Here is a 12153-nt window from a genome sequence, read left to right on the forward strand (position 1 = left end):
CAGAGGTTTTCCCTTCCTTTCCTTCTGACCGGGGACAAAGAAATAGGTCTTTCCTTGTTGGGGCAGGCATTCTCCCACTCTGAAATGGGGCTCAGAACCCCTCTTCACTGTCAAGTTCACCACACTGCTTCTTGGGGAACTTCCACTACCAGAAAGATAAGCCTATCAACTATCCTCAAGCTTGAGGGTTTATTTTTGAAAAAAAGTTACCCCTATACACCATCACATCCTAAAAATTACAAAGCAGAATTCTTAATTCCGCAGCCAACCACCCTCCTAAACTCTGAGAGCAAAACAGTTACAAACTTCTGGGGGGAAAGGATGCTCCGCCGAAAAACGCACCGCTCTGGATAGCCAAAACCAGGCTTTTATAAAAGAAAAAAAATGAAAGGGCCCCACAAAGGGTGGCTCTTAAGATCAGTAACCATTTCCTTTGAGAGGGGGTTTAAAACCGGTGGCTCCTGCAGAAATAAAGCAACAGTTGCCAAAAAACGATCTTTCATTTTGGAGTCTTTCTATTCCTCCCTAAGGGCAGACAATACAATAAAAGGTGAAGTGTGTGTTTTAGGAGGGGTGGGTTTTTCTTCCTTTTTTTTTTATTAAATCTTTGGGTTTGGGGGGAGAGGGGGCTTGAGATGACTTAGGGGGCTCTTCCTCCGTGGCCGGTTTCCTTGGGCAGGCCCCGGCAGGGAGGCTTTAGGAGGGAGAGAAAAGACAGACCCTGAAAAGGAGAGGAGAAAAAGAAAATGGCGCAGAGACTAAGTCCCGACCGTCGACAAGGCCACTTTCCCGGGAGGAATCCGGGCCCTCCGGGCTTCCCACAAGCCGGTCCTCCGGTCATCGGGGGTCTCCGTGGTCCCCTCTCGGGCGGGCTGAGGTCTTTGGGGGGCTCAGCCCCCCGAAACCGGGCCATCGGGGCGGCTCCGAGGGAACAATGGGGCCGGTGAGCGAGGAGCCGGGACTTAGTCTCTGGGACGCCATGTCTGTCCTTTCCCATCCTCGGCCCGGAGGAGGGGGGGAGGAGGGGGAAAGCCGGGAAGGGGAAAAGCGGGGGGAAAACCGGGAAAAGGGGGGAGGAAGGGAGGGGGGGAAGGGGGGAGGGGGCAGATCCCCCCACCCTCCAGGAAGGGAGGGGGAGGGGGACGAGCTGACTTACCATTCGCTCGGAAATCCGCATCGATCTGCGGGAAGAGGAAATAAAATAGCCAATAAATAAAAACACCGGGGGGGGGGGGGGGAGAATATATATATATAGATATGGGGAGGGGGTGCAGGGGGATAAATCGGGAACTTCTCATCACCCTCATTTGGGGATGGGGGGTGGGGAGAAGGGACCCCCCCCCCAATTCTGGGAAATTGGGGACACACAAGGAGGGGAAGGATTTTTCCCAACTTTCTTTTCTGGCATTTTCATCTCATCCCCCCTCTGCCCCCCCCCAAAAACAGGGTGGGGGGGATGATGGTTGACACCCCCCCCCCCTTGATCCCCTTCAAAGGCCTTGGGGCAGAGGGGGAGTGCTTAGCACATAGCAAGCGCTTAGCAAACACCCCGATTATTATTTTTAATATTATTATTATTCAAAATCGAGGTGGGGAGGCGATGGCTGCACACCCCCCCCTTGATCCCTTTCCAAGGCCTTGGGGAGAGGAGTGCTTAGCACATAGTAAGCGCTTAGCAAATGCCACGATTCTTATTTTTAATATTCTTCTTCTTCTCACTCTTCTCGAGGGGGGGGTGGCGGGGCGGTGGAAATTTCTAAGGAAGGTCTGTCATTCAACACCCCCCCCCTTAAAATATGTCAAAAATGGACAAGGTGATTTAATCCAGATCTTGGAAATAGGGAGGGGTTGGGATTGTGGAAAGGGGGGGAAGGGGATCTGGATTTTGGGGGGGGGAGGGAAAAAAAAGGCTTTAGGAGGGAGTGGAGGCCGGTAATTGTGGAAGCTGGGGAGGGGGCGCTTACCTGGGAGTCGTTGTGCAGCTGATCCCCGCTCATCCTGCTCTCCATCCGGAGCCCGGCCAAGGCGAAGCGGGTGGAGGAGAGGAAGGGAAATGGAGGCGATGTGGCCCCGGCCCCGGGCTGCTCGGGGAGGAGAAGGGCCCTGAGAACCGGCGGCGGCGGAGGCGGCGGCCCCGAGAGACGGAGCCAGAGAGAGCCCCGCAGCAGTTGTGTAACAGACTAAGTTCGCATTTCCGCCCACTGCGCACGCGCGGCGGCTTTTAAACGGGGAGGGGCGGGGCGCCGGCCAAGACGGAGAAAGGAACGAGGAGCTAAAGGGGGGCGGGGGGGGGGGGGGGGGGACCGGCTTCGTCTCCCCGGCACCGCTTTACGAGCCGGGGCCGAATGGCCTGCGGGAATTTGCATAATAGGCCACGCCCCCGCGCGCCGCTTCATTTGCATAGGGAGAGGCCGCCCACCCAATCCCCTCCTTCCCCGGCGCGCTAAAAAAATAAAAAAAGTTCCTCCACTGCGCAGGCGCCCTGGAGATCCCTCCTCCTCCCCCCCCCCAGGCCTCCGCGACCACGTGGTGGGCCTTTAAAACCATGCGGCCCTCAGGCCCTCGGCTTGCCAAAGTGACCAGCCCGGGGCCTTACGGTGCATTCATTCAACCGCACTGATTGTGCGCTTAATAATGTTGGTATTTTGTTAAACGCTATGTGCAGAGCACTGGGGTAGATACAGGGTAATCAGGTTGTCCCCCATGAGGCTCACAGTCTTCATCCCCATTTTGCAGATGGGGTCACCGAGGCACAGTGAAGTGACTTGCCCACAGTCACACAGCTGCCACGTGGCAGAGCAGGATTCGAACCCATGACCTCTGACTCCCAAGCCCGTGCTCTTTGGGGATGAGCCACGCTGCTTACTATGTGCAGAACACTGTCCTAAAAGCTTGGAGTATAAGAAGCCGCATAGGTCGGTGGAAAGAGCCCGGTTTGGGGAGTCAGAGGTCTTGGGTTCGAATCATAGCTGCCAAGTGTGACTGTGGGCAAGTCACTTCTGTGCCTCAGTGACCTCATCTGTAAAACGGGGATGAAGACTGTGAGCCTCACGGGGGACAACCTGATTACTCTGCATCTACCCCAGCGCTTAGAACAGTGCTCTGAAAATAGTAAGCTCTTAAATACCAACATTATTATTATTATTATTGTTGCGGTTCGGCAACAGAGACAATCCCTGCCCAACAACAGGCTCACAGTCTAAACGGGGGAGACAGAAAACAACCCCCCAAACTTAATAATAATAATTATGGTATTTGTTAAGCACTATGTGTCAAGCACTGTTCTAAGCAGTGGGGGAGGGGGGAAATACAGGGTAATCCGGTTGTCCCATGTGGGGCTCACAGTCTTCATCCCCATTTTACATATGAGGGAACTTGAGGCCCAGAGCAGTGAAGTGACTTGCCCAAAGTCATACAGCTGACAAGTGGCCGAGCCTGGATTCGAACCCATGACCTCTGACTCCCAAGCCCGGGCTCTTTCCACTGAGCCACGCTGCTTCTCTACTCCGTACTAAGAGAACGATAACAGGATCAATGGTTTGGTTACAGTTAGGAAAGTACCTAAAATATTTATGCCCAAGCGACTTTCCACTTCCCTTCTCTTCTCCTTGCCCCCCCTACTTCCCACAAGCATGGAACACCAAACTGCCTCTGAACGGTCAGATTTGTCAAGAACCAAAAGGAGTTCAATAAACAGCCCATGGCAGTTGGCCCTCCTGCACAGTCTTCAGACCGGAGCATGGCAAGCTTCAGACCACTTCCAAGGCTCTGCCCAGGAGGAATGTCAGTCTGATATTTCCCCCCAAGATACACCAGCAGGCCACAGTGAGAGAAGACCCCATCCCATGAGTGTTTTAACAAAGAGGGCAAGGGGAGGAATGTGCAGCTTTTAAAAGGCCTCAGGGTTCAAATGTTGGGGGAATGTGTGCTGATCTCTCCATCCCACCCGAGGACTCCCAAGAGTTGCCTCCAAGGGTCAGCCTGGATCTCTCCGCATCACCCAGCGGCCCTTTAATGCAATCCTTCAGACTTATCTGTCAACTGCCCGGAAAGTTTGTAAAACAGCATGAGCGGATCCGTGCAAGCAGTCAGCAGGAGGGCTTCACAGGGACTAAACAGATCTTAACATAATTAAGGGGTGGGGGGTGGGGAAGAAGAGAAATAAATGAGTATGTTAAGACACAGACCCCTGATAACTATCAGTGCTTCACTGCCCCCCCCCAAACTTTTCAGTTGTCCAGTATTACTCAACATAGAGAAGAATAGAGAACAGGATGCCCAAGCACTGGTTGGGTTAATTGAAGTAATAATAATAATGTTGGTACTTGTTAAGCACTTACTATGTGCAGAGCACTGTTCTAAGTGCTGTGGAATATACAGGGTAATCAGGTTGTCCCCCATGAGGCTCACAGTCGTAATCCCCATTTTACAGATGAGGTCACTGAAGCACAGAGAAGTTTTAGTGACTTGCCTACAGTCACATAGCTGACAAGCGGCAGAGCCGGGATTAGAACCCATGACCTCTGACTCCCAAGCCCGGGCTCTTTCCACTGAGCCATGCTGCTTCTCTGGGGCAGGGGTGGGAGACAAAGGGACTGTAAGCGCTTAGCCCAGTGCTTTGCATGTAGTAAGTCTCAAATATGATTAATAATAATCTGAACAGTGGATGAGAAATGATTTAAAAATTTAGTTAAGCCCAACTTCCACATTAGCCTATGGACTGCCGGAAGCCAACAGAAGGAGGGGGACCAGCCAGACCTGTGGCAGGTGGAGGAACTGTGGGTGTATCATGACTAAGGCAGGCTGAAAACAACACTAGGAATGCAGCTGCAGCCACAAACTAAGAACAGTCTTTACGACTGTATTGGTCACACCAGTTGTGTCCACACAGACAGAAATTCTCGATGAAATCTTCAAAAATGATCAATATTTGTACTTGATTTATATTTACATTATACGTATTTATAGTAAACACTTACTATATGCAGAGCACTGACCATAAACAGTTGGGGGGTTATCGCAGAAGAGACACAAGCAATTCTGTGCCAGTACTGGGGTAGATAAGAATAATATTGATAATAATGATATTCTTTAAATGCTTACTATGTGCCAAGCACTGTTCTAAGCACTGAGGTAGAGGTAGTCAGGTTGGACACATTCCCTGTCCCACATAATAATAATAATGTTGGTATTTGTTAAGCACTTACTACGTGCCGAGCACTATTCTAAGCGCTGGATAAAACACACTCTTAATCCCCATTTTCCAGACGAGGTATCTGAGGCCCAGATAAATTAAGAGGCTTACCCAAAAATCACACAGCAGACATGTGGCAGAACAAGGATTAGAACCCATGACTGACTCCCAGGCCAGTGCTCTATCCATAAAGCCACACTGCTCAAAATAATCATCTCAGAACATATTCTTTCCCCCCCGATGAGGCTCACAATCTCTGTGTTAGGGAAAAGCAGAATCTTATCCCCATTGAACTGAAGAGGAAACAGACCCAGAGAGGTTAGGTGACTTGCCTAAGGTCACACAGCAGGCCAGTGGTAGAGCTGGGATTAGAAACTGGATCTCCTGGCTCCCAATCCCCTAATCCTTCCACTTGACCCTAATGACTGTGACTGACACACCTTCATATTTTTTTTTTCCAAGTACTTCCGACAGTGGATCTTGAGAGATTAAGTCTGTAACTACTACAAGTAAAAGAACATAAAGCACTAAAGGTAATGGGGAATATCAAGGAACCAGGCTAATCCGGAGGAGAAGCAAAAATGGCATTCACCTCAAATCCAGTTTGAGCACATCACCCCTTCCAGTCAATCACCCTTCAGCCAGCCTGCCCCTTTAGAACATAATCCTGCTTGATTGGAACTCTTCAAGAGCGAAGACCATGTCTACTAACCCTATGCACTCTACCTAGATGAAAGTACAGAGAAAGTGCTCAGTAAATGCTATAGATTGATTACCCACATCATTTAAACCGTGCACCTAGAAGACCTGACCAGAAAGGGGAGCTGAGTGGATCAAACAAGTTATTCACTCATTCATTCAATTCATTCAATCGTATTTATTGAGCTCTTACTATGTACAGAGCACTGTACTAAGTGCTTGGGAAGTACAATTCAGCAACAAATAGAGACAATCCCTGCCCACAATGGGCTCACTGTCTAGAAGAGGGGATACAGACATCAAAACAAGTAAACAGGCATCCGTAGCATCATTATAAATAGAATTATAGATATATTCACATCATTAATACAAATAAATAAAATTATAGTAAATATGAACCTATATACACAAGTGCTCTGGGGCATGGAGGGGGGTAGAGCAACGGAAGTGAGTCGGGGCAATCCCCTTTTCCTTCCCCAGTTTATTTCATGCACATTTTTCTTTTGAAAATCTGTTTTACTATCCACTGCTTTCATTCAGGCCTTAGGATCAGATCTGGGTCATTTAGCCTCCACTTCCAAAACAAGAGCAGGTTCATGTCCCTTTTTCTGGCATTTGTTAAGTATTTACTTTGTGCCAGGCACTGTGCTAAGCACTCTGGGGTAGATACAAGCTAATCAGGTTGGACACAGTCTTTGTCCCACAGGAGACTCACAATCTTAATCCCCCTTTTACAGATGAATGAACTGAGGCACAGAGATGTGAAGTGACTCATCCAAGGTCTCACAACAGACAAGAGGCAGAAGTGGGATTAGAACCCAGGTCCTTCTGATTCCTAGGCCCGAGCTCTATCCACTAGGCCATATTATTTCCTTTGCCCAGGGTTACGCAGGGAGAGAATTGCAGAGAGCCAGAATGAAACTCTGAATCTCACACTGTTCCCTTGTTTTGATTTGTTCTTATTAGGAAGTTAGATTTAAAGTAAAAAATCTACAATTGGAAAAGTCCCAAAGCCTCTTTTTGAGATTATAAGAAACTAGAGAATGTCAGAATCTAGTTGAAATGGCGGCTTCCTTCACCTGAAATTTTCATTTGTCTATTTGAAAGCACCTTGAAGACTCCATTCTAGGTCTATAGTTCATACTAGCTGACACCTCTCTCAAACAGTTTACCTTTAACACTTGAAAATAATCACAAAAATAATATGCTTAATGTGTGCTAAATGCTGGGGTAGCAGTATTTTAAGTGCTTACTGTGGGAATTAAACACAGTCCATGTCCCTTGTTTGGGGTAGATACAGAATAATCAAATCAGACCAAATCCCTGTCCCACAATCTGAGTAGGAGGGAAAATAGCTATTTCATCCCCTTCAACAGATGAGAAAAATGAGGCACAAGGAAGTTAGTAACTTGCCCAAGGTCAAAAGGAGGCAAGTGACAGAGCCGGGATAATAATCCAGGTCTCCACTCCCAGCCTATCCGCATGTGAATTCTTTCTCTGAGAGAGGGGCGGAGACAGTTAAAGGAAGCAGATGGCTCCCATCTTTGCTGTCACTGATGGGAGTTTACAACCAAGGTGGGATATAGTGCCTATAGGAAAGGATCAACTTTTTAATGACAAAGTGAAAGCACGCACAAACCCTGAGAACATGAGGCTAATAGTAACTCACCAGGTCCATCTCTTGCCCCTCCCCCTGCCACAGCCATAGTCCAGGATGACAAAACTAGTTCACACCCGGATGTTCTTGTTAACAGAATGTGATTCGCCCTCCGAGAGTGAAGGCAGTTCTTATTGGTGTCAAAGTTCTGAGAACAGGATTGACTTGGAAAAAAGGATCTCACCTAAAAGTTTCCCTAAGGTAACTGTGGTAGCCACTAGGATATGTGACTAATATTTTCATTCCACTACCTTTCCAACCGCTACCCAGTATTTGAAATTATTTTCCCCCCCAGTTTTCTTCCTGAACACAAAATATCATTGCCTGCTGCTGGAATACTGCATAGAGTCCCTATATATTCTATGGATAGGATATCTTTGTGCATTATCCATTAAACCAGTTATGAGGTTAATCAGAAGTACCATGGCCTAAGGGATAGAGTATGGGCCTGGGAGTTGGAAGTACCTGGGTTCTAATTCCAGCTCCGCCACTTGCCTGCTGGGTGACTTTGGGTAAATCTCTTCACTTCTCTGTGCCTCAGTTCCCCCATCTATAAAATAGGGATTAAGACTGTGAGCTCCATTTGGACAGAGACTGTCCAACCTGATTAACTTCTATCTATCCCTATAGTACATAAGCAAACACTTATAGATCATAAAAACATGACAGATTGTCCATTCTGGTTGGAATTCCTTTGGCTTTCCTTTAGACAGAATTCTTCATTCTGACCCTGATTTGGGCCCTGTTTGAAATGAGTCTAAATACATCAGGGGCTCTGGAATAATTCCCTTTAAAGAGTCTTCATATAAATGAAGAGACCCCCTAAGAGATCTGTTAAGCATAATGTGTGGATTGGACATGAAATTCCAGTTTATCCACTAAATATGTTCTCTGACACTGAGCAGATCATTTAACCTCCCTGAGCTAGTTTCCTTATTTCCAGTTTTTCATTCTACAGAAATAGACACATTAGAAGTCAGATAGTCTGTATGTTTCAGGAAGTTGATAAAATGTGTCAGGCAACCACAGTGTAGGAGAACAAATGTCATCAAATAGGTGAATAACTGCAGTCAGCCTCTCACTGCTTAAGGAGGCTTCAAAAAGAATGTGGAAAAGATATGGGTGGGCAATAGAGAAAGCCTGGTGCAAAAACATATGGACAAGAAATGAGGGCCTTGAGTGATAATCTCCAAATGGAAGATCAGGATCTTGAATGAATTGTATACTTAGCTGATTCTATCTGAAAATAGGCCTTAAGGGCAGAAAAGGAAAAGGAGATAAAATACTGGATATCAGTCAGGACACAAGCACTGTGTCCAACCTGATCTTCTTGTATCCACCCCAGCGCTTAGTACAGGGCCTGGCACATGGGAAGTGCTTAACAAATACCACAATTATTAAAAGAGAGTTAATAGACTCAATTCCTGCTCAAAAGGAGCTTACAGTCTAGAAGGCAGCAAACATTTTCCATTTTTGTAGAATAGAAGTCAGAAAGTCCCACTCAGAAAATGTATTTACCTTCTCATGGGTAGCATTATCACTTACCAGGTAGAGTGCTCTGTACATTTAAATCTTGTTTTCTTTCCATATAGTCTCTTTGAGTACTGAGGCATCATGAGTAAACGGATGAAGCACCCTATTTAGGAGAGACAAAACCTTCTTGTTACCTGTGCCCCCGCCCGCTCACCCCCCACAAGAAGTACCTGCTTTGTTGTGGGGTGTGGAGGGGGAACCTGCTCTGTGCCAAAACTCTCCATGTGGGTTTGGAAGCAGGAAAGTTTCTATCTCGAACTATGAAACATGCCAACATGAGTCTTCATTGCGGTCACCCTGACCTAAGGGCAATTGGTTCAAAACTTGGTGGTCATTTGCCAGATTTTTAGACCATTGGTTGCTAGAACCTTTGGCCTATGTTCCTGATTCTCACCTATTTCTTGCTCCTACCTGCTCCCAGCATTTTTTAAGCAACTATGAGTGGACTAAGATGGCTTTGGTAATAATAATAATAATACTTGTTAAACTTTGCTGCAGAGAGGGAAGAGCAGAGACAGACTGTGAGTAGCAATCCTGTGTCCAGCCATTGGAGAGGATGCAGCAGCCAGAGGGAGAGTGGCAGATGAAATGGGTGTCCAAAAATACTTTGACCTTGTCTTTCATTTTTGTAAAGTTCTTTCCCAATCATCTCTTGGTGGGCAGGGAACGTTTCTGCCAACTCTGCCCTATTTATTTATATTAATGTCTGTCATCCCCTCTAGACCATGTCCATACTGGACAAGGGACAGACCAGCTGAAAACTTATGTGCAGGAAACATGTCTACCAATTCTGCAGTATTGTACTCTCCCAAGGTCTCAGTATAGTACTCTGCACATAGTAAGCACTAAATACCATTTATAATGATCTCATTTTATCCTCACCACATTTCTGCGAGGTAGGGGGAGGCAGGCCCCATTATCCATATTTTCTACTTGAAGAAACTGAGGCCCAGAGAGGTTAGGTGTCTTGCTCAAAGTCACATAGCAGACCGGTAGCCGAGCAGGAGATTAGACAATCTTGGGATGGTAGCTCATGCCCAGGGGTCACCAAGGTAATGTTCTTGTTCAAGGTACAGTTCATACTTGTGCACAGATAATAGAAATGACTCCAATGTTCCCAGGCAAAAACCTGGGAGATGCACTGCCAGCCTATAAGGAGGAGCTGGGAGGTGTGGAGAGAAGGATAATAATAATCAAATAATTGTGGGATCTGTTATGTGCTTACTGTGCATCAAACACCATTCTAAGCAGAGGGGTGGACACAAGCTAATCCGGTCCCACATAGTGCTCACAATCTAAATAAGAGGGAGAACAGGTATTGAATCACATTTTAGAGCTGAGGGAACTGAGGCACAGAAGTAAAACGACTTACCCAAGGTCATACAGCAGGCATGTGGCAGAGTTCAGGTTAGAAACCAAGTCCTCTGACTCCCGGTCCTTGGCATTTAAGAAGAACACATATCACAGTATTTAGAGTCCTCATCGAATCGCTCTCTCTCACCCCAAGAGGAAGGTGGATTTAATACTTGGGAGCTCACTTGATTGTGTTCTCCAATAAGGGGTTTTCAATAAGATCAGGGCTGGGATATGGCAGGGCACACTTTTCCGGTGCAATTTGATTTCCCCACAAGATAACAGTCCATCGGGGTTAGGGTGGCAATTCACTCTAGCTTCCGGGTGCAGAAAGATTAGAAAAAAACAATTTATTCGTGGGGAACTGGGAAAGTCAGCTCTCCAGTGCAAAGTACAGGCTGATCTTCAGACAATCTGCTCTCAATTCACGGTACGTCTTCTCATTTGTTTTTATTACTTTCCCCTGTATTTCATGAAAAATAAAATGCATCAACTGTCCTGTTAAGCCATAGCCTAGATCCTCTATTTTGGAACCGTGCACATTCTGCGAATGCTCTTATCGGTCAAACGGGAGTTTAAGAAAATGATGAAGCAAAATGTCAACCCTAATTTATTCATTCAATCGTATTTATTGAGCGGTTAATGTGCGCAGAGCACTGTACTAAGCTCTTGGAGAGTACAATTCGGTGAGAGACAATCCCTACCCAACAATGGGCTCACAGTCTAGAAGAGGGGAGACAGACAACAAAACAACTAGACTCACACAGCGGTAGCAGTAGAATTGTCCTTCTCTTGAAAACAACAACGAGGCTACACTTGATAAGAATCTCTTGAGTGCTTCTTCCAATAATAATAATGATAATAATAACCGTTAATGAAGTGCTTATTTTGTGCAATGCACTTTCTAAAGCGCTGGGGTAGAAACAAGACAATCAGATCCCACACAGGGCTCACAGTCTATAATAGCAAGTAGAACAGAGATTGAATTCCCATTTTTTGGATGAGAGAACTGAGGCACAGAGACATTAAGTGACTTGCCCAAGGACACACAACAGGTAAGTAGTGAAGCTAGGATTAGAACCTAAATCCTCTGGCTGCTAGGCCTGTATGCTGTCCACTAGGCCATCCTGCTTCCGTTTAGACCGTAAGACTCGTCTGGAACCCGGATTGTGGCTGATCAGTTAGCATCTACCCCAGTTCAAGTGCTAGCCCCAACAATTATTCTTATATATACTACTAACAACAATAATTATTATTATAATTGTAGTATTTGTTAATCACTTACTATATGCCAGGCACTGTACGAAGCTCTGAGGTGGATACAAGCAATTTGGGTTGGACACAGTTTTAATCCCCATTTTACCGGCAAGGTAACTGAGGCACAGATAATTGAAGTGCCTTGCCCAAATTCACACATTTGCACTCCTGGCTCATGGGAGAGCGGTCGAGCATCTTCTCTGGGCCCTTGTTAATCTGCTGAGCATCGCTCAGACAAAAAATTGCTGTATTGTACTTTCCCAAACGCTTAGTACAGTGCTCTGCACTTAGTAAGTGCCCAATAAATACGATTGAATGAATGAAAAACTGGTTAAAAGGATGGGGGGAGGGGGTGGAGAAGGGAATGGGAATCTGTTTTCACTACTAGCCATCTCCCAGTGCCTCCAAAGGCCGCTAAGATAGTACAGGATATGAAGGGAGTCTTTTCTGAAGGGAATGC

General features: G+C 46.6%; 1 protein-coding gene across 1 annotated transcript in view; it reads right to left on the reverse strand.

Annotated features, from left to right (window-relative positions):
- The window catches only part of LOC114813785 (DNA topoisomerase 1-like), a 51309-nt gene extending 42146 nt beyond the window's left edge, over window positions 1-9163 (reverse strand). The window contains exons 1-3 of the mRNA XM_029070770.2: window positions 9096-9163; window positions 1965-2081; window positions 1157-1181 (exon numbers count right to left, since the gene is read on the reverse strand). Coding sequence (XP_028926603.2) covers window positions 1157-1181; window positions 1965-2081; window positions 9096-9116 — 163 coding nt within the window. The 5' untranslated portion in view covers window positions 9117-9163. The remainder of the gene's footprint in view (window positions 1-1156; window positions 1182-1964; window positions 2082-9095) is intronic.
- Window positions 9164-12153: the final 2990 nt, after the last annotated feature.

The sequence above is a fragment of the Ornithorhynchus anatinus genome, chromosome 8 (genome assembly GCF_004115215.2).
Source record: "Ornithorhynchus anatinus isolate Pmale09 chromosome 8, mOrnAna1.pri.v4, whole genome shotgun sequence".
NCBI classification, from domain to species: domain Eukaryota; kingdom Metazoa; phylum Chordata; class Mammalia; order Monotremata; family Ornithorhynchidae; genus Ornithorhynchus; species Ornithorhynchus anatinus.